The sequence below is a fragment of the Petromyzon marinus genome, chromosome 17 (genome assembly GCF_048934315.1).
Source record: "Petromyzon marinus isolate PM22_M1 ecotype Great Lakes invasive population chromosome 17, UKy_Petmar_22M1.pri1.0, whole genome shotgun sequence".
In the NCBI taxonomy this organism is placed as follows: domain Eukaryota; kingdom Metazoa; phylum Chordata; class Hyperoartia; order Petromyzontiformes; family Petromyzontidae; genus Petromyzon; species Petromyzon marinus.
In genome coordinates, this window is record NC_133683.1 from 21,115,717 (window position 1) to 21,139,241 (window position 23,525).

A 23,525-nucleotide genomic window follows, 5' to 3' on the forward strand; every position below is an offset into this window, starting at 1 on the left:
AACGCAGACACAGAGATATTATGATATTGCACCCAACAAGAAGCTGTGGTGAGCTGGCCACCAGGGACACTTCCCATGAATGCAAGCATATGCAAGTAGCTACTGTATATCAAACTTTAAACGTATATTTTTTGCAACTGAAATTTCTCGAATGCCTATATTGTGCCTGCGGCAATCCTTTGGGTATGACAAAAATTAATGGAGCATCTACTCCACTCGCTCGTACCATAGCCAAATGCACCTGCAGTAAGTGTGTGGTTTAACCGTGTACACGGCAGCTATGTGCGTGTGCTTGGCAGTGTCCAAACAGAGCGGGAGTGTAGCGGTTGGCCCGCTGCACTACAAACCCGGTCACCCGAGTTTGATTCCCGCTCACGGCCAACACCAGTAATGATTATCTAAACTGGTCCTGGGCCTCCCCTAGGTCGACTCAGCCATAAATGAGTCCCTAGTGCGGTGCGTAAACATCGCCAATGGGGAGACAAATGCGGCTGGGCTTGGTGCTGGCCAAACATCCCCTCGTGCCGACCTTCATTAGGTGCTCGCTAACAGCACTTGCCCCAACAGTCTGTTAAGACTATCTTTGTCGTTGTTAGCGCACATAGATGTCTAGGATGTTAAAGTTTTTGTGGACTCTTTTATATGGTTTGACCAGCAGCGAATAGATAATTTATATATTCTGCCACAACCGGGTCATGCCCTCAAAGAACAGGGTCACGGCATCCATGGTAGTTGATCAACAGTTTGTACGCAAATCACAACGGTGGAAAAAGCACACGGGGGGACAGCTGGCCTTTTGCACGAGCATATGTCTGACATTTACCTTTAAATAAATAAATATTACAGGCATGCTCCTTTTATACTCCAGTGCCATGGAGGCAAAGGTTGGTGGTTCACGTAGAGATCTGTAAAACTCCCGAACCCACTGAAATGCAAAGTTATTCAAAGAAGACCGTACAGCAAATATGGCTTGTGACCCGGTTGTGTGGATCTTTCATTATCTAATGGCACGTGTGAGTTTTCTTCGCGTATCACGGTTTATGCTCATATGTAAAAATCAAATCATTAAAAGGAATGTGGCCAAAGCATCCCATTAAAAAGAATTCTGAAGATACAGTAAAGATTTCCTGGATAAGCAAAGTTTTTTAAAGCTATAACTATTAAACACCATCTAAATCACAGAGTTTATCCACAAGGAGACACACTGAAGACAGAGGGCAACAACAATTATAGGACCAGATATTGTGCAGACTAATCATTTGCCGTGCCATATATTCAGTCTGGATGTAGTCTACCCGAGCCGATTTGCTCTGCAGGGTATGCAGTTTTTTTTAAAATTCCTCGAATGATGGTTGCTTCTCTTCGGATTTGTATTTATTTTCCTTGCATTTTGGTGACCCGGGTCACGATTGCAAAACGAGGCTTATCCTGTTCTCTTGAGTTCTCACGGTTAAACAAAATAAACTTGAACACCCAAAAGGGCATTTCTGGACAGCAAAAGTTGCAAGTGAGAGCAATGATGCGGCCCTCTCACCTGCTACAAGTGGCACGTGCTCCCGCCCCCCACCACCACCAAACCGCGTGTATATTGCAACACAGCCACATTTTAGACCACAACTCTCAATTGTGGCCACTCTATTTCAGACAGCAAGCTGCGGGACAATGAGACAAATTAACCACAGACTGGAGTTGATCGGCAGCTGGGGCAAGTTTTTACCTCTGAGGGTGATCTGCTGCACAGGTCTGGGGTCGTCTTTATTCCTGTAGTAAGAGATGGCCGTATCCTTGAACACAAACCAGTATTGCTTGTAGCCCTTCAGGGTCAGCTTCTTTGGCCTGCCACAAAAAAAAATTAATCCATGAAAACCATCAAACACATCCTCAATGTGCAACAAAGAAGAGAATCGCACGAGCAAGATTAATACGGCAAACGGTGCTCGTAACGCTCGAAAGCCTTACCGGAACATCTTCAGATAGTCGGAGAGCTCCGGGATTTTCATGATATCCCGCTGAAATTGGGAAAAGAAAAAAAACATGTTCATAAAAAGCCAGCAAAAATAAATCAGTGGGCATTTTGCCTCGGCAAACTTCAATAAAGCACACTCATGAAAGGGCAACTGCAGCTGGCATTGGGCCGCTCTGTGAAAACATTGGCTTCAGAATGGTTGCCATGGACAATGTGCGCTTGAACATTGGCTCTGAGGAGTTTTGTTTATTTTTCTATGATCACAAACAAGCAAGAAAGGGAAAATCCGTCCATCATCAGCAATGTTTGACAAGCCAAGAAAACAATTTTGAATTTCATTAAAATGTTGCCGCATTAGCGAGTACAAAAGAAAAACTGAACGAGCTCGACAAATTCACGTCAGAGTTAACAAATGTCAAAGTTAATAAAGAAAATGATGGTCTCAGCCTGGTTGGTTCCAGCGGAAGAGCGAAAGGCTCGTAATTGGAAGGTTTCCAGTTAAAATCCTGGTGGTTGGGAGTTGACTCAGCCCATAATCCCTCTGGGGGCATATAAAATAAATACCTCTTTGTGAGAAAATGAACAGTGGTTATCATATGGATAGCCTCACCCCCATCATCGGAATGTGGAATTCCCACCACAGGCTCGAATCTGTAAACAGGCGATGAGCACCAGCTCAATGTTCATTTGCGCAGGAAATCACTTCGCCTTTGTGGTCTTTCAATCAAGAATGGACAGTGTATAACCTGCATTGACTCGTCAAATAAAATGTATTATTGGGCTTATGATATATGCATCGAATCGTGCGTGCAAGAAGAGATAGCGTTTCATATTGTGCAAGCTGTACATAATCAGTCCACGTAATCAACCACTCGGCGGTGCACCTCCGATTCGCAAGGCTGGCTACGTACGGTGAAAAAGAAGTTCAACTTGCATACATACATTCAACACCGTTGTAAAACGTAATTAACCATCGGATAGAATCACCATCCTGAATCGCGACAATCCATCGGATAACGAGCGGGGGCGAATCGATCCAGGCAATGATGTAAGAGTACCCCCCCCTCCACCCCTCCTGCACGGAGGCATCGTGCAGAAAATCACGTGCGGGGAGGGTACTTCAGATTATGAAAGGGGGCTCTATTTTTGTAAGGAGTGAAACAAGGCTGCAACAGAAATCGGAACACCACACGCGCTCGTGTTCTGTTACCCAGCTCCGCGTTTGCATTGTGCAACCGTAACTTGAATGCAATGCACAAAGCCTGCATGCAGCCGCAAGACTTCTCAAAGGCAGCCCCAGATCAAAGTAAGCTGCCCGCCCACCCCACAGTAAATGTACCGCACGTGCAGATGATGTCAGGGCTGCACAGAGATTGGGAAGGCGTGGCAAAAGGTGGCAATTTGTTCGAGGCCTTACAACAAAGGGGGCCCCCCCCATAACAGATTGCGGAACGTGAAATAATGCCCCCCCCCCCCCCATTATAGCATTCCTTGCCGAGCCTCAGGGGACCAACAGAGAGCCCCTTGTGTGCTGTGTTGAGAGGTCAACTGCATCAGCATCGCAGCTGAGGTGCAAGATAAATACGAGGTCATACGTCGTCGATGACAGCGGGATCTCAATGTTCGGACCCTCGTCTCTGCAAGACAAACTTGCAGGCCACGTGATGCAAGGCTGGTTCAGTTCCAGTGGCCAGGTAAAGGCCCACTTAACTATGAAGCTCTTTTTCAGAAGCAAGCCTGGCCACAAATGATCGCTCAATGGAGTGGCTTATCACGTGGAAATGTAAAGCAGCCAAACCCTCTAAAAGCACGTCGATTCTAAATGTGGAGGGAAAAACCGAAGGACCCTGAGAAAAATCCACACGCAACCACAGGGGGAGAGACATGCAAACCCCAAATATACAGCAGGCGTCAGGGTCGGTATCAAACCCACGACCTTCTGCATACCAGGCGAGGGAGATAACATCTCGCCACCGTGTGCGTGCGTGCGTGTGTTTGAGATCGCACGGTCAAGACGTCTCACCAGGCCCGAGGAGCTCCGGCCGCCTTCCAGGGCGATCTCCAAGTCCGACAGTGCCGCGTCCACCTCGTCCACCTCCTGTTCGCTGTGGTTCGCGTGCCCCTCCGTCATCAGAGACAGCTTGTTGATGTGATACTGTGGCCAGAAATTATAATAATGATAAAAACCTCCCCCCGGAGATGCATTTAAAGAAGCAGTGCTTCAAATGATTGTGAGATAACCATAGCTTTCTTGTGTTGTGATCTCAGACTGTCTTATCTCATTTATTTCCTTAACGGTTTTCCATAGTTCAGCGAATTCTACGTCACGGTTGGCAATTCTAATCATTTTCCACATCTCTCCTTCACGTCAACATTCCTTGCGTAGACTCCGATAACGTGTTCTGCATAAACTCAAAAGGCACTGCTTGAACAAAAATATCAGGGCAAACAAACATGGCTATTAAACACCAATATCAACATTACGCTTATGAGCAAATCTCCATAACTGTACCCGATCTCATAAACTAAGCAGGTCTGAGCCCGAATATCGCTGGGATTGGCGACCACCATGCACCGGCAGGTTGCCATAGACTGCGGGACTATTTCACCGATGGGAACCAGACAGTAGCGCAGCAAAATCTATTGTTGTACCGTACATCTACGCTCTCGCGTCTATGCTCCCCACCTCCAGCAACCCACACGGAGCAGCATGGTGAAGAATGGGCAAATATACTCCCACAACCAGCACGGCTTGGGGAAACCCTCATCCAGCAGTGGATTGACAAAAGGATCAGTACACGTGTCCACCATCAATAATCTAAGCATTGCCTAGCAATAACAGTGGGCTCCATCATGGAGCGACGCGTCTCAAGAGCGCAGATCCCCCTATTGGCAGCTGTCCCTGCGCTGCACAAGGTGACCCGCAACAACTGGCTGGACGATGGGCATTATACCCTGCGAGTAGGGGGTGATGATTGGCATGTGAGTAACTGTGGGTCATCTTTCAATTCGCTTGCAAATGTGAACCGATATTGGCATTGTACGTTTTGTTGTTGTTATTGGGGATGAAACCCACCAAGAACAGGGGGAGAACATCCAAACTTCACACAGGTAGGCGCTTGAGTGTGAAATCGAACCCAGGCCTCTCTTGCTGCGAGGCACAAGTGTTACCACTACGCCATCCTTAGCGTCCCAAAGATAACGTTATCATTATCCCTCCTGCCCCGATTACGACAATGCTATGGTTTTTTTTTCGCAAAGTCTGCTCGGGTATATTTGAATGTAATTACGCGTGTTATCATTCAAGGATGAGCGATGAGATTATAAACTTGAAATTACAAGCTTTGCCTTGTAGCCATCTTCCAAGCACAGCGACACACGTATCATTGGTTCTCTTTCCCTGTTAAGAGGGACTGCAGCTGTAGCCAAGTCTCATAAAGGGATGTCGCGGTGGTGAGACATTAACTGCCTCGTTGTGTATACAGGCAATCGTGGGTTCCATCCTGACGCCTGTAGATTTGGAGTTTGCATGTCTCTCTACCTGTGGTTACGTGGATTTTTCTCCAGGTACTCCGTTTTTTACATCCACATTCAGAATCGACGTGTGTTTAGAGTATTTGACTGCTAGAAGTTTACACGTGACAAGTCAATTCGCTTCGGAAGCGAGCCGAGACCTTGTGTGGCCAGGGCGCTTCTGAAAAAAAAGAGCTGTACAAGCTCAGCGGGCCTTACCTGCTAAAATAAAACAAAAATCGTTTAGTCTGTAGTTCGTCGACAATGTGTTAGCACATGTAACGCGAACGCTTAGCGAACACAAACGCCGCTGCGTCGTCGTCATTCAAGCCCGTGAGAAGCCCCGCACCTGCAGCGCGGCAAACATCATCATCTCCTCCTCGGTGCACTCGATGTCCTCCAGGAGGATGGCCCACTTGGCCTGCTCATACAGCTGGTTTATTCTGATGGCGTCGTACTGAGAACAGGCGGGGGTGGGGTGGGGAGACACAGGAACTGAGTTATGTGTCCCAAAACATCACTGCTGGCTTCGAGGTCGCTAAACATACGCTGGATTTCAAATCATGTCCCGTTGAACACAATTAATGGGACGTGAAATCGGGATTAAAAGCAAGCGGGGTAAGCCTAAATATTTGTTATCGCTCACTGATATGTGTCCAGTCGGTCACGAATGCGTTGACGATCACATGTCATAAGCTCGTTGGAATGACACCGTGTTCAGTCTGTTAATGGCCTATGAAGACGATAAGAGCACAGTACATTGGGGCTCTTTGTATTTAAATGCTATTCATAATCTGTGCATCAGCGTGCCGAATCCGTAGAGTATTGCTTTCTGGCACTTTGGCACATAACAGTCCTAGTTCCTGCAGGGCATCAAAGAAGATATATATTAGTAATTGCGAATAATTTGTCCAATTTAGTCATAATAATCAACTGGGCTGCTATTACAAAACAGAAGAAATAGGTTTCCTTATTCAAATAATAAATGTTCCGTTTTTATTTCAACGGGTTGAGCATCTTTCACCGTTTTCCAAAAAGGAAGTGTTTCTCGTCAGTGGCCACTGTTGTCATCGGGTGCTGTGAGTCACGCCTCGTTCTTAGAGCAGCCCGCCAATGATCACCACCCCCCAACAGCAAGGAATGAGCTCGACACGATACACTTTGACGTAAAATACTTTCACCGCATCCTTAATTAATTTAATTGACAACATTGCAAAGGGCGTAAATGTTTACCCTTGCTTGTGACTAAAAGACGTTTTCGGACGAAATGTATACATTTTTTTTATCTTGTCACGAAACAGTGACCTGAAAACCAAATTAATGGACATCAAATAAAGTTTACTCTAACAAAGTAACGACCGAGGTAATGAGACTGTGCACTGCGCTAACCGGGGGCATGGAGGGGCACGCCTGTAATCCAGGACTCCGGAGGCAAGGATTGCTGGACTGGGAGATGGCCGGGAGATGGCAGTAGAGCAAGTGAATTTGCAAGTTCATCTGTGCGGATTCATGAGTATTTTTTATCCACTCGTGTGCGTGCGTTTTCCCAGAGCGCCCCAGTGTCCAACACCCCCCCCCCCCTATTCGTCAAACGCTCCTTACAAAGGAACTGGTCGAACATCTGCAATGCATGGCGCTCTTGCAAAGAGTCTTGAGACTCACGAAGGCTTTGCTGGTTCAATAAATTAGATCGAAGTCAGCAAGTCGGACGACCGTTTAAGCAAGCCATGTCTACACTTGACTACTGCATGCAACGCACACTACGCCAGTCGGCATTGGTCAATGCAAGAACTTCCATAGTGCCGCGTTGTCACAAGAGTAGGTTCTCCACAAGAGGCTTTTTGGGTTAGATCGCGTGAACATAAACGCGTCGCTAAAATTCGCCACCGACCTGACACAACAACGTAAGTTAGTTTTGTCAAGTGAACCAAACGTGGCAATTAGTTCCTAGTCCAGCTCACCAGTCCGTTGGAGAGTTAAACCCACAACATTTACAATTCGAGTACTGTGACGTTTCGCAGCCAATCACAACCAGCCTCATCAGGCCGCAACCAGAATTGGGGAGAAATGTCTCCTGTTTTCGGTCTAAAATAGGTTCTGTGCTGAACACGCCGCCAAAGAGCAGCAGGCTAATGCCGTTTCTTCCAGAGAATGCTGCGCTGGCTTCCGCTGCAAGGCGATTCATGGACGCAAAAAAAAAAAACCTCCAGCAACGCCCTGCTTAAGAATAGGACACTGTGTGCCCATGTCACGGCAAAATTAACCACCAAGTCATGTTGCCCAAAATAAAACAAGGCCTCTTTTGTCAACATGCGATGCCCGGCCTCCACGCCGCTTACACTGCGTGAATATGCATACAGTAACAATAATGTTGAACTTACAAAGATGTGGTGTAAATGTTGAGGATTTTTTTCGACATCGGATATTATTTCGCGACACCTAATAATGTACAAGAAATATACAATTCTAAATATATATGCGCACACACAGATTGGTGATATTGGGAGTCCATAATAGTTATGCTAATAGTTAAAGAAATAATATGTAGACAGCAGTTAGAACTCGGCTGATAAAACTATACACACATACTGAACATTGTGAGAGATTTTAATGTGCAGCAGATTGTTAGCGAGCACCTGTTAAAGGCCGGTACGGCACACACACGTGAGAGTGCGTGGTTTACGGCTAGCGCCACGCTCGGCCGCCTTTGTCTCCCCATTGCGGGACGTTTACACGCCACACTGAGTGTACTCATTCACATCCGGGTCAACGTTGCGGGAAACACGGCATCCATTTTCAAACGACGACACGTGGCACCGGCGTTATCCGTGGCCAGCAATATAACCCATGTCGCTGGGCTCAGAGGGCAGTGCACAAAACCACTGCACCATGCGCTACCGAAGCAATAATGCAGCGAATGTAATTACCGGACAGTACATAAAACATGAAGCATTCGAAACACAGAAGAGCAAATTATGATGAAACTGGGTTCCGTGTATTGCCGCATTAGTACATAGGCCCAGAGAGTTACATTTGAATGCAATTCACCTTTGGGTTCAGGTCAAAGAAGCTGTAGTACTTAAACCGGAGCATCAAGATGTCATTGTCCTTGATGCCTTGCTCCATGAGAGACCTCGACGAGTCCAGCCAACTGCACGCCCAACACACAAGTTCAGGGAAAACGACGGAGGCGGCTGTGAAAGTAACTCCCCCTGACCTCTGTGGAGGTCTTCTAAACCGGAGGGCGTGGGGGGGGGTGGGGATTTGTTGATAAAAGACGTACAGTGCTTAACAAGCACTAGCTGTGAGCAACCAAAGTACATTTAATTATCGGTGTGTACAAGTGCGGTTTTTATATATACCAAGATGGCCCGTAACTGTATTTTGTTTAAATCTGTTTAAAAATAGTTTCAATATTTACGTTGAAATAGTTTTCCCTTATGTACGTCAACTATTTACTGCATGGAATTTCTAATACTTCTTTGTTGCGGTGGACTTACATTCTTTTTTTACAAGGTACCCATCGATAAAGGGACTTATCTCAATTAAATATCGCCGGGTTAAAAATAAATTCTATATCTCTCTCCTTTTGTAAGCAGGCTTGAATAAAATACGAATTCTACTAGTTAGAGCAGCAACACAACAGTTGAAACTCACAAACAAAATTGGCTTTCAGGTGTTGTTACTTTAGAAACCATGCAGTTGTAAACCACGAGATTGACACTGACATTTAATTCCAAATTTTCCATCCGGATTTCTGCCATAAGCCGAATTTGCTTTTTTGTGAAATCGAGTCATGGGTGAAATGCGAGGTGTACTTCAAAAGAAACCGACAATAGGTGTGTTCAGTTATCCAATCTCCCTGGGAAAAAAGCTCTGAAGTGTGAAATGGCGAGAAAAAACACACACACACACACACACGGGGCATTCCGCTTCTCCTCCGCTATCAGATTATGTCACTGGCAGTATCAGGTCCCCAAAGCACGGCTGCACGACATTAAAGCCACGCTAAGCGCGCAGAATTCAGAGAAACCGAAAGCATTGTAATTAACGTAGTGGTACATCAAACATTTATTATGACCAAGTTCAAAGGCTGGACAACACCGCGGCAAAACAAAAAATGACCCGCGAATCAAGCTCGCAGAAGGACAGCATTCCGCAAAGGACGGACACAAGGTGGCACGTCTAACGTTCACAAGCGCGTCATGGCGTGTCTGAAAAAAACAGACGACGTGACTAACTACGACCCACGATGTTGAGTCTTCGTAATCGCACCTGCTCACCTCGCCCATTGTTTGACTCCCCCACACACCCACATCAATTCTACTCCGGTGACTATGGCGATGGTGAATATGGCGATGGTGAATATGGCGATGGTGAACATGATGACGATGACGTGCCTTCCCCTCAACATAGCCCTGCCACCTCACTCCCCCCATGAGTCACAGGCTCCTTCTCATCCCAGCACCCCGCTCCCTGCAGCCGACCCTTCCTCCATCGGCGCGCTCTACACAGTCGGATGGCAAATCTATTACAAATGATGTGGAACTTCTTTCGAAACCGGATAAAGTCAACCGTGCTAATCTGTCGGTCTCTATGGGTCTGGGTGTATGTGGGTCTCTGTGTCGATATGTACGTAGAACTTATTTTGCGCCGTGCATAGCCAACTGTGCTAATTGAAAGGTGCGGGGGAAGGACAACAAAACTAAACATAAAAAGCATTCAATCGAGGTTATTTAAAAGTGCGTAGCTCCAATGACTTCTGAATATCACCACTGCACAACACATGCACACGTGCCGTCGTTTTAAAATATTCCGTTATTTCGTAAAACTAATTGGCACGCGTGATTCCATTAACTTGAACAATGCCTCCTGGTTCAATTCTTAATGAGGATGCCTGCAAAAGCTCAATGTGGTAATTGGTCATCGATTGCCTGTGGCCAAATTCGCTCTGTAGAGAGAGCACAGCCTCATCGCATTTTAGAAGCTAAACAGGGCTGAGCTGGGTTTGGACTTGGCCGAGAGGCCGCATGGAACTGCGCAGCGGCCAGGAGATGACAGCACGGAAATGGATTCTTGAATCTATCTGTGCGGCACTTTGAGTGTTACCCTCAAAACGCTTCCTTCTGGGAATGTCCAAGAGGTCCCAATATGGGAAACCATCCTGAAGATGAGTCTTAAACTTAGTGAGGCTTTATTCTGTATATAAAAAGGCATTATTAAAATTATGTTTTGGACATCGTACTCCATTCAATGATAGGGAAATACAACTTTGCTGTGAAATGAGTGTACTTGCCTCTGAAGCATATGAGAGGCCAAATGTCTTTATGAATGAGAACGCTACACAATGGTTATTTTGGAGTGGAGAATCCGAGACGTCATCACCCCCACTCACTTCCTCTCTACCATTTCTCTGCCTCCTACACGCACGCTCTATCAACCTCCTTCCTTCATCCCTGCTTCACATCTGTCTTCCCCCGTCGCTGCTGCTACCACCCACTCCACCACATGCTGTCATCTCTCTCAGCCACTTCCTACCACAAAGACCAATTCAAAACCACAGAAGAAACAGCTGCAACAGCAGCAGGAAGAGCGGCAACAGTCAACAACAGTAGTAGTAGCAGCAGCAGCGATAATAGCAGAAGCAGAATTTGCAGCAATAGAAACAGCAACAATACTAGCCACAACAGCAGTAGGATCATCACCATCATAACCAGCAGCATCGTCATCATCGGCAGAAAACTCATGATCCTCCGTATCATGAGCAACGGTACCATTTGCAGCAGCAGCATCATCAGCTGCTGCAGCAGCAGCAGCAACATCATCAGCAACGGCAGTTTCATCAGCATCATTAGCAGCAACGGAATCAATCGTCAGCATCATCATAAGGGGGGGGGGGGGGGGCATCGTTTGCAGGAGCGCTGGGCCTCACCCGCCATTGATGCGCGCCTTATCGAGCAGCGTCTGCGGCCGGTACATGCGCGCCAGCACCTCGGGCGACGTGTTGGGCAGCGCGGCGGCCAGCGCGCTGGGGTTGCCCTCGGCGAGCGGGGAGTCGCCGAACCAGGCCGTGGTGGGCGACAGGGGGCTGCCGTCGCGGGCGTCGTACGTGGGCGTCATGGTCTTGCTGTACCAGCCGGGGCTGGAGAAGGGTCCGCCTGCGTGGCGGGGGACGGAGAGGGCGATGGATTTAAAAATCGCGCGAGCCGCCAGCCCTTCCCCGTTGTTCGGACGGGAGGGCGCATTCGGCGTTTGGGGCGATTGGCTCCTAATGCCACTGTCGGTGAGATTTGGCGAATAGTCGCGGTTTGGGGCATCCATCTGATTCGATCATTTATCGGCTTTGTTTCTCTTTTTTCTGTCAGTTGCACTTTTGCTTACACCCATGAGCTTAAATGTCACATTGCAGTGTCACCTGCATATACTGTACGCAAAAATACATGCACGTACCTTGACCGTGCGAGATCAATATTACGCAGAACATGAATTCATCGCTGCATGCCTGGTAGCCAAATAGGCTAAACAGTCGACCCTTTACTTATAGGGAAACCTGGGTTTAATGGAGTACAAATATCAATGATGAGGTGGGGCCAAGCAGCAGCTGAAGCGCCTCTGTACAGCCCTGTCAGACCCCATGAGCTGTTACTGCTCAGACACTGGGGGCTTGGTTCCGATTAGCCGGCCGTGGACACACGAGGCTATCAAGTGCAGCGAGATCCTGTGTCTCAGCCACATAGAAAACACGGCAAACGTCACACGTAACGGCAATCAAAACAGTTGTTTCAATAGATTTGTCATCCGAATGCGATACGGGGCTGTTGCTGGCCGGGGTTAAGTGACCGGGCACTAAGCACGCAACTATGATGAAACTGGGATGTAAGTAATAACAGAAAGTAAAAAAAAAGTAATTTATAAAATAAACATTGTAGAGCTGGGACATATCGCAATGCAGCTCTAGTTGCAAATCACTACAGAGCGGCTTCAGATTCATATTGCGGCAGTTTAGTTGTGTCGCTGTGCGGCAGGAGACTCGAAGGTGCTCAAAAACCGCTCGGAAACAACGCACATTTTTAAAACTGGCGAAATGTGGGGATGTCGGTGATCGCACATTCCAAGGAGCAGAAACCGTCACGCAAACTGAGGTCATCCTCGCAGCAGCGGCCCTTGGTGAATCATCGCATAAAGACGGTCACTGCATCACGCACTATCTGCGGCCGTCTGGAACGCTCCTCCTTCCGATGTTAGGAAGCCACTGCAGCTATGCACTTTAAAAATCATCTAGATTTAAAACTCATTTATTTGGGAGTGCCTTTCGTGTTTAGTTTGTTGTCCTTCCCCCGCACCTCTGATGAGCACGGTTGGGCTATGTACAGTGCGAAAGAAGTTCAACAAACATACACATACACAGTAGAAAGCATCTCGAGTGCAACCACTGGAGAGCAGTCAGTCATGAGCAAGGCCCCTTCATTGGCAGCACGGGCTGTATTGATGACACAATTAGTGAATCGTGGTAAAATCAAAACGACTGGAGGTGAAATTTAACGGGGAGTTTTTGTTTTTTTCCGGCGACAGAGGTGATGAGGGCACGTCAATCTCAAGGGTTTAACATCGAGTTAATTCATTAGTCACGCATGCACACTTCGATTTCAAACTGCTGCATCAAGCGCACAAAACATAAAAAAGCATAACCATTGAAATTCTGCGGTTCACTTCCTCGAGTGTGGATTCATTTTTAGGAGAGGAGAAAATAGGATGACGGCAATATTAAGTGGAACATGACGGTGCAAAGTGCATGTTTGTGCATTTCTATGTGGTTTAGCCCCTACTGGACATCTATGAAAGAGAGTTGCATAGTTCATCAGATTTCTCCAGGAAAAATAAAAATGTGGAAAAAAATACAGATTATAACGTGCTATAACATTTCGTTATAATAATTAACAGCTGGATGAAGGGCTCCCCAAGCTTTTGCAATCGCTATCCTGATCCTGCCATGTCAGAACTCATTGGGCTCACGTGCTGCGCGAGTTGATCTCCATCGTTCACTTTCCATGGCGGCTGTCCTCTCGGGCCCGTTCCAGCACTGGTTTCAACCTTGCGCTAGAGATTTGTTCCGCCCAAGCACACTTACTTTCATCAACAGCAACAGGTCTTCAATGCGTGCTTGTACTGCGATCTATGAGAGTCTCTTTGGATCGCTCATGTAAACATTCCCAGCCTGCATCTGTCCATGCGCCTTTGCTTACTTTCGAGATTTCTGTTCAATGTCCTTGTTTCTGGTTGTGATGTCGTCACAGACAATATGCAAATATTTAAAATGTTATTCTTTGGTCATATTGTAATTTTGCTTTTCATAATTAGATTACATTTAGCTAACACACTCAACCTTGCTCTTGCTTGCCTATTTATTTAATTACATTGATCGCGATCCACCTTCAATAATTGACAGACACAATACAACAATTGTGTGCCACCCCAAACGATTACATCCGTCCATTTTCATTTAATTTTCTTTGCTCACATTTATCCTTTGCTCAGCTTTGCAGGATTATTTTGTTATGGTCTGCAATCATTTTCCTTTAATTAGTTACAATCAGTTGTTATAATGGCTGTGACGTTGACACATTTCAGATGGTTTATGTTTTTCCCATCCACCTTCATGCCCCACTCCTCTTCCGATTTGTATGTTGTAATTTTCTTCACGCAATCTCAGTGTAGCTGTTCAATGTGTTTGCATTTTTTTGGTATATTTCTACGTGTTTTTTAATTTATTAAGGCCTTGGTTTGTGAGTGCTTGAATGACCGGCACCAGTTTATAGTTATTAAATTTGAATCTGTGTGTTTTGGAAATGCTAAGCATAATGATAATTCATATTTGTCTTCCATATAATCCGATGGATTGTTGTCCTCTAAATTGATCATTATGCATCTCTCGCTGTGATATGAATTAACAACGTATTTATGTGCTATTACTTGTATATCCGTCTCATATTATTTCAAACATTTCATGTAAACTATATTTAACGTGGGAATAACGGTGGCACATTTGTTAACGCATTCCGCTCTGAACCTGGTGGCCCACGCTCGATTCCTGGCCACGGATAACATCTACAGAGGTCCTGGGCACCCCCAACTTCACAAACCCGCACCAAAAAGCATGGTGAAGTATGCAGAATAAACCCCCAATACCTATGTAGAGTTAGAGAGGTCATCATCCAGCAGTGGATTGGCAAACAGCTGTGCATTATTTGATCATTTCAATCGTGACATTAAAAAAAAAGTCCTGTTATGCACAGCCGCATACCAATCCAGGACACCTATGTGAGAATTCAAACAGGTTTTGCTTTCTAAAGGATAAATATCAGCACAATGCATAACATTCCTAACTCACCTCAACTACTTTAGGCCAACAATAAAACATGCAGAGCAATAACCCTCAAGTGAGAAAAGTCCTTCAGATGCTATCGCAGTGCTAAAGAGCCCTTCCGAGTGTGCACGCTATTTTCTTTGCAATCTTGCGGAATGTTCGGGGTCACTTAGGGCGATCTGTAGATGCGTGTGCGTGCACGGGAATAACTGCTTAGTAAAAAAAACGAACAAAATACGCACACAAACACAAAGAACAATAAACGAGTACCAAAGCAAACAAGTAGCAGGAATGCACGGAGAGGTGAAAGGGTTGAGACAAAGCACATGATGCAGGAAAATAACACACACGAGAAACTTACCTCTCACCGGACCGATATAAAGAACATCTTTCTTGCTGTCTAAGAGAGGCAGAGATTATGGAAAGGAAGGAAAATTGAGAGAGGGAGGAAAAAAAAAGATTTAAATGGGAATGCAAGTAAGGTGATGGTGTCGTGCCTTTGACAAACTGTACCCGTGAGTTTGTGTTACACTCAACGCGAAGCTGAAAAGCTCAACGTGTTAACTGGAGGTGCACCAATCAATCGATTGCTATAGACTATTAAGCCGAGTAAGAATACGTAAGCATCGGTTATTTTTTCGATAACGCGCATGGCATGTTGTTTGTGGAGAGTTCACTAAAAGTGACGGCTACATTGGCCACAATTGTGACCTTGAATAAACGGATTGATTGGGCATTAAGAGGAGGTGGGGGGTTCAGAGTGGATCGGTACACATCTCGTTTTAATGGTATCACAAGAGTGCTACGCTCTGGATTTGTGAAAACAAGGCTAGAAATTTAAGCTTTAATTTAATCAGGATTTTTTTGTAAATCGCTTAGGGAATCTAATTACAGTTACGGTAAAGTACTTGAAATTCATAACTGGATCTAACGCGTTTAAATTGAGTATAAAAATAACTTTGGTGGAACACAAACAGAGACCATCGGAGTTGTCCAGATTTTAAAAGAGAATTTTGTAATGAGGTTATTATGGGCGGCAAAAAGGTGGACATTTTTTCCCATTTTAATACGTGTGGTTTAATAAAGTAACAAGGTGAAGAGGAGAAGAAATCCCACCAACACTGATGAAGTGGGGCAAATAATCAATTAAATTAAATAAGTTATAAAATTGCACGTGAGAAAATAAAAGAGTGCTCTATGAAAAATAAACCCATTTCCTTATTTTTTGAACATCACGGTCCATGGTTATTCCAATAGTCAAATGAAAAAAATATCACCAAGAATGCAGACTTTATGTAGAAAAAATACTTCAGAAAACCACCCTCAGCCGCAACTGACAAACAAGGCCAAACAAGGCAAAGGGCAGGAGGTTTAGTCAGACACTGCCCCCCCTCCTCCTCCAACCTCTCGTCGCCACCACCCCTCCTCCTCCTCCTCTTCCTCTCTCCACCCCCCCCCCCCGGTCATCCCACGCAAAAGTCCAACCAGGAGCTCCCAAACGTGCACCACACAGTCGGGTACTGTAAGGTCACACACAGGAAGCGCCACCCCCCCCCCCCCGCGCACTGCCTGTGTGTCAGAGACACGGGGCCAGATTCACAATTACGTTCGGGATTTCATCATGAAGCAGCGCTGCTCGCGGTACAAGACGTCCCGAAAAACCTCGTAACGACGAGAGCACACGGACGGGCAAATAAAAAGCGCGCGTACGCACGCCGAGCTCGGGGAAGGCACGGGATGTCTCAGAGCGCTAGCCTTCGGTAAAAAGTGTCCGGAAAAATCTGACGCAGGGCCAAGCGTTTTTTTTGCCCATATTCGGGGAAGCTGTTGTTAAACGACTCCGCGGTGGAATGGGACGCGAGGCGGACTCGTGTTTACTGCCTATTTGGGCGCGATCTTGGCACTTCGGCTTCAAGGACCGTTGCCATTTTTTTCACCGCGGGGCACAGTGGACACAGGCCGCTGATGCCGCTGCTGCTGCTGCCGCTGCAGTTCCCCTGCGCCAGAGTTCGTTTCCTTCCTGAGCAGAAATCCTCCTCCCTGGGTCCCAAGGAGACTTGGAATGGCCGCGCCGTGGCGGTGGGGGCTGCCAAGGACAATGGGGACCGTCGTCCGAGCTCGTTTTCGAATGCCGCTTTTGTTTTTGCAGCTTTTTTTTTTTTACACGCATTCGGCTCGAAACTTTCATAATCCTATAAATTACTCGTGAAGTTGTAATCTTCGCACTCGTATTCCGCGTGCGGCATTTTACACTAACTTTCCCAGGGGCTAATCGGAAATGCCAAGCCCTTTAGAAAAAAAATCAAGAAAATAAACAAGTTGGTTAACGGAGTGCTGGAGCGGCTGCGCCCTAGAAGTAAAGCATTTATGGAACCTACTGCTGGATTTCAGATTTTTAAGTGGCACAGAAAAAAAACACCCATCGGTAAACGTGAAGCACCTAAAAACCAGGTGATGTTACTCCCTCACACAAGCTATATTTGCACATGCCTGTCAAGCCAGATATTACGTAAGCTGAAGTACAAGATTCCAAGTAACTGCGAAACTCTCCCCACCCAAGTAGGGCCTCCTTTATGTAAACACTGCTCTTTACCTGGGCAAACCTACACAAGATAAAGCTCAAGGAGGTGTAATGTGTCCCCTGCCACAGCTCGGGCATTTTAACCACATTTAAGCCATTGGGTAAATAAAAATGAAACAACGGTCTAGGGGTGACAGTTAAACTAATTCGCACGGAACAGGCTGGGATGTGTGTTTTATTGGCCCGGGGAAATCTGCACGAGTGGAAATGTCGACAATTGTGGTTGAACAGAGTAATAAGTCTCTGCTTATCAAGTTGGTCTTGTTATGTTTAAGGGATGTCATTAATAACGGCTCCACCCAAAAGTACACTGGGACAGTTTGTCAAGTAACCAATCGGCTGTTTGCTTATCTGTCCAAACCATTTTTAAACATCAATTAAAATGTTCACGAGCAGAGCTGGGTCTGTGTTCGAGCCCGTTCTAAACTTACTGATGAAACACAAACTCAGCCGTTGCACATGAAATTCCACACACAACTATCAGAATTTTCACCACCACCACCACCATCATCATCATTCGTCATGTATGACTGATATAAACGTCAGCATTCTTCAAATAAACAAATACATGTACTTAAAAAAGAAAACATTAATTGGCTTTTAATTTAACCGGAACAGAAACATGTACTCTAAAATACACCCACGAAAATGAGACATCATATGCAAAATTGAAGTGTGTAATTTTCTTGCAATAATCTTGCGAGCAACTCCATAGTTTGATCCAGCATGGCTGAATTCTGATCCAGCATGGCTGATGTATGGCAGCTCGTCGTAGATGTTTGGCAAGAACACGGAAGTCATGGATTCAAGCTGCCTTTGAATATTTGTTTTCTTATTATTGCATGTTTATATGTAAAACGCAATTACTGGCTGGATTGAGTCTCTTGGTCGTTATGGCAATCCGCTCACATATGGCCGAATAGTTTCGTTATGTGTATGACGGCTTGGAAATGTTTGACAAGATAATTTAATTAAACCTTCTTGATCAAGGGAAGCAACACATCCGCCATATTTATTTTTTAAATTGTATTATTTCAATCTCATTTACTAATCTACAATGCCTGCAATTTATTGCTATTAATTATTACTATTAGTCATAGGCCAAGTTGGCCCCTTTCCTTGCCCGAATTCTTTGCTGGCCACCCTGGGCAGGACCACCTCGGTGAGAGGAGGGGGGGTAGGAATTGAGCCTCCACATCCAGCACACCCCTACACCCCCCTCTACCCGGAGCTTATTTTATAAAGAGACATGGGCTGTGATTGCAACTCGGTAAAAGTCCACGTTGCAAAATAAAAGCGACACATCTGCAGTGGTCGACACGGAATGTTGCTCAACATTTGAAGAATGAGGCAAAGTTACACACGAGAAAATTGCACCTATTCTTTATCGGTTCAGATGACATCTACACCTCACCCAAACATGGCAACTTACCAAGAGGGCCCCCCCCCCACGCTTTCCATGAAACTGTCGAGCCAGCCTCCTGCTTAGTCACACGACGAGTCACTCACGAGTCATGCAAGCAGCACCAAGGGGCCCTTGGTAGGGGTGGAGGTGATGGCACATGGGCCACCTAGGACCGAAGGCCATAGCACCGAGGGGGCAGGGGGAGTCTATCACCCCCTTCCGACCCCCTTAACTTAGCAGACTCAGGGAGGCACACTTGAGCCTCCACTAGAAACCCCTATAGAAACGCTGGCAGAAACCAAATGTATTCATTCGAAGAGTAAACATACGTGCGAATAACAGCACGGGTGTATATAACCAAGTCACCTCTTGCCCTATCCCCTCGGCTACAGTGCCTCCACGATCGCAGTACAGTAATTGCCACTGGCTCACTCCTCAAAACCCCATTCTCCCCGCCCACCGATCCTGGTCTCGACGTCTTGTTAAACCCCTGGTCTCGACGCCTTGTTAAACCCCTGGTCTCGACGCCTTGTTAAACCCCTGGTCTCGACGCCGTGTTAAACCCCTGGTCTCGACGCCTTGTTAAACCCCTGGTCTCGACGCCTTGTTAAACCCCTGTTTGTCAAAAGGTGGCACACACCACTGTTGAGCTGCACTCACCGGGGCTGGCCGTGGGCGTGATGAGGGGACCCTCCAACTCCGTCACTTCCTCGTGGTTGTTCTCCTCTCCTCCCTTTTTCTTCTTCTTTTTGGAGGAATCCTGAGGCTTCCTGATGAGGGACAGTTCTTCCGGGTGGCGGATGTCTAAAGAACAAAAAAAAACGGGGAAAAATGATCACCTCAATATCATTGGGGGAAATAACTCGTACACATTTCTATTGTCTTCCGTGTTCTTTACAATTTGGTTCCAATTGCACTCTAGGCAAAATGTCATGTGATTAATAAATTCAGAATTCTCACAGCGTGGTATATCCCCCCCACGCCCCCTGTTTACAAAACAGGAAAAGGCTAGTATCACAGAGCCACTATTGAAATCCCTTGGAGTGACCTCTAACTCATAAAAGGGCTGCTGCACTCTCCAACCCAACCTGCCGGAAAGATATTCATCGCACGGCAGTCAGTTCAAGATTTGTCAATTCTCAAAGTTGGCATTTTTGGCAAGTTAAGTGATGGCCAAATTTGACAAACGTTTTTGTATTCGTATGCAGTCATTGGTGACCGGGCCGACACCATCAACGTGCTACTACACTCGAGAGCCCAGGGTAATCAATGGCAGCTGCCTGGACTCAACCCAAGATGTCAGTGGTGTCAGCTCAGTTCTTTGACCTCCCCACCCCACTCATTTTTTTTATAACTTTTCCTTGTCCAGACTTGCATCTCATTTCATGCCCCTGGTGATGCTTGAAGGCAATTGTGATAACGAGTCTGCTGTCTTGTTACCTCTCTAGCCCTTCTCATGCACAATGGTGGACTGCTATGATATGAAATGTTATGGAAAAATATTTGGGTTGGCGTGCTTTTAACTTCTAAAATCACCTTAAAGAAAACTAATTTGATTTTTTTATTTTACGAATTCGTGCATCACGATAGGGTTAAGTTGGACGTTAAGTCGGTATGCTTGCAAATATTAAATGAAAGAGCCACTTATTCTTCACAAACCCTTTTAAGACCACAGTTAAGCTACAATTAATCACCCACAATAAATACAAAATCAATCTCGTACAATAAAACATTACCCCTCACACCGCGGATAATGGACTCTATGGGTTTACCCTGCGCACTTTTATTCATCACCTACGCAGCCGCAATGAAATGTTTCGGGGGAGATTTATTACCTAAACTAGAAGATTATTAATGCACATAAAACTGCATGCGTTTCATGTTTAGATTCTTCACGAAGGGTTACTGAATTAAACGCTTGTTCTAATTTAATTAAATTCCTGTTAACGTCAGCATTATACTTTAAAAAGCATGTTTACTTTCATCTTTTTTGCAAAGCAATGTTTAGTTTACATTGTATCTTGTCTCCCCCACCCTCCCCATGGATCAAGTCGAGTCTTCAGACTCGGTTCCGCTACTTCATAATTTCGGGTGTGAAAATGACGATTAGTAACAGGTCCTCCCACATTGCGTTAAACTACTCTCCATTGTTAACCGTCTTTCAGAATTAAAATAAATATCCGAGTTATTTGAGCAGAGCACACGGATTCAGTTTCAGTCGTGTAATTTTTTTTGTTTCTCTCACGGGAAGAAACTTATATATGCTGTTGGAAACGTCATACCTGTATCATCTATATATTATCCACAAAGCGAAGGTTTATGTAGTTGTGACATAACGGAAATTCAAATCGCTTGTAGTTGTTTTTAAATCATGATCTCGAAACCGCAATTTTTAAAGCACCAGTTATACATGGCTCCCTCGCTTTGTTAAAATATTTGACAGCCTACTTTGTTTATTAATGTATTGTAATGTACGTATGTTTTAATAATTTTATTGAATACAAATATTGGCAAATATGCAAAACACGTTTTAAGGAACTAGCCAAGCATTGAAAATACCAAAGTCTTGAGGCTCCTGGATAAATAAATGTATATTAATCTTTACTGTTGGCCACCCGCTCCTCTGCCCACAAATATTAACATTTAAGATATTTGGTCTTCATTGACATATCCCTCTTACTCGCACAATAATCCAGAAGGTTCCCTTCGGACAGCTTTATGTTGGAATATCATCATCAGCCAAGATCCATCCACTGCTGTATGAAAGCTTTCCCAAGTCATCACCGCCACCGAGTCACATGATGCAAAGCATCTATTTACATCCTGCAAAGGTAAGTCATTGCTCCATACCACGGTGGTCATCCTGTGTCCATCAGCAATCATCTCTTACATTGGCACGTGTCCTGCCCATTTACTTTCATAAAGAGTCAATATGAAGTCTGTAAATTGTGTGTTGTGTCCTTTGATTGTGTGTTCCTCTTTCTATCTGAGTGTAAAAAATTTTCCAAGCAACGGAACATGGGTACAAAAAAATAACTACATTTTTATCCAAGCATTAAAAATACCAAAGTCTTGAGGCTCCTGGATAAATAAATAACTAAATATTTTACCGACCCTGAAGGTGAGAAGGCCCAGGACAGGTTTGGATGTCACTCTCGACTCATATTAACCATGGTCCGGAATCAAACTCGGTTGGTTACGTTCACAGCAGTGCACTAACCGACTGCTCACCCAATACATTTACCTGCATTCCATAAATATCTTTGCAAAACAAATTACACGAAAAAATCCAAAGCTGTGTATTTATTTCCATGCTTTGAGGTTTCTCAGTACATACGGTGAGAAAAAATAAATATAAATATACCTATATTAAAAGTATAGGGAAAAAACTTCCCCGTACATATGAACATACATATACCGCATATATAAAAATAATGCAAACTATAATTTAACTGTCAACCACTTTGTGAAGGATTAACTTTCCAGCAAAACTATGTAACCAGATTATGGGTTTCACCAGAATGGAGGTTTGTTATTACCGGGACGTACACAGCCTACGGATTAGCAGCTGCCCCACCCCCCCCGCCATTCTCTTTGCGAGTGCCGTCTGCCACTCATCACACAGTTATCCAGCAAGTATGCTAGACCTTGCGTTGCAGAGGCGGGTGGGATGCTTTCCTGTCTGTCGTGTTGGCACATCAAGTCTATGTGGAAATCTCCTTCCAAATAAATCAAAGCGATTTCCTGGTCAAATGAGCAGTGAGATGGTCCTCATCTCCCGTTATATGCACTATGTATGTAGAACTTATTTCGCACCATACGTAGCCAACTATGCTAATCGAAGGTGCTGACCGTGCCCCTGATCCAGTGAAGGAAAATCTACATTCCTATGTTGGGGACGAGTCTATCCACAGCACAACCACTGTTGGCTTCGCCACAAAGTGACAACTCATTTGACAACCCAAGACGGACGATGGGCTAAGTCGGACCCCCCAACCAGGATTTGAACGCGCAACCTTCTCATTGCGAGCCGCTACATCCTTCTACCGAGCCACCAAAACGGTGATCTCCTCTGCTGCAACCAGTGGACAATTACCAATAGCCCACGGTGCACGACTGCGGTCACAAATCTTACCGCCCGTGGAACCGCATTTAGCCCGCCACTGCCCATGTCACTGGCAGCATTTCCCACGTTTCATCAGACTGCCCCACGAGAGCCCGTCCACGGGCTCGCTAGCCAACCCTCGGCGCGAACGTACGAACGTTGCCGGATCGACTCCCTGCCATGAGAACGAATAGGAAACCCCAGCTGCCTGCCCAGAGCTTGGGTCATCGCGTGCCTGGCCTGGCCTGGGCTAAACAAGGCGCTCGTGAACTCTTGTTCTGTTTTTATTTTCCACGCCACGCAGCAAAGAGTGAGGAGAGGGAGAAACGTAAACAACCGGGGTGAGCCAGGTGCACTTTCGACACGTTTGAACAGCAATAGCCCAGCTGCCCGCACATTTACGATAATTGCTTATGGCTCGAAGGTTTCCTCTTAAATTGCACTTTAAAGGTCTCCACACTAATACACTTTAAAAGGTGAACTTTCTTATCTCTAGCCTGCGGGAGGTAATGTTCAGCAAGTTCGTTGCATGTTATTGCCGTTGTTTTTCTAATGTGTTGTGCATAACTCTGCGAGTGTCGTAACAACTTT

General features: G+C 45.6%; 1 protein-coding gene across 10 annotated transcripts in view; it reads right to left on the bottom strand.

Moving 5' to 3' along the window:
• FERMT2 (FERM domain containing kindlin 2) overlaps positions 1 to 23,525 on the bottom strand; it is a 66,186-nt gene that overhangs the window by 24,506 nt on the left and 18,155 nt on the right. For 8 of the 10 annotated variants that reach the window (XM_032955805.2, XM_032955806.2, XM_076067720.1 and 5 more), the window contains exons 4-11: positions 19,490 to 19,633; positions 15,205 to 15,243; positions 11,412 to 11,637; positions 8,528 to 8,630; positions 5,829 to 5,936; positions 3,990 to 4,121; positions 1,960 to 2,009; positions 1,718 to 1,836 (exon numbers count right to left, since the gene is read on the bottom strand). In XM_032955805.2, coding sequence (XP_032811696.1) covers positions 1,718 to 1,836; positions 1,960 to 2,009; positions 3,990 to 4,121; positions 5,829 to 5,936; positions 8,528 to 8,630; positions 11,412 to 11,637; positions 15,205 to 15,243; positions 19,490 to 19,633 — 921 coding nt within the window. The remainder of the gene's footprint in view (positions 1 to 1,717; positions 1,837 to 1,959; positions 2,010 to 3,989; positions 4,122 to 5,828; positions 5,937 to 8,527; positions 8,631 to 11,411; positions 11,638 to 15,204; positions 15,244 to 19,489; positions 19,634 to 23,525) is intronic. The other 2 variants (XM_032955808.2, XM_032955810.2) reach the window with 1 other exon arrangement.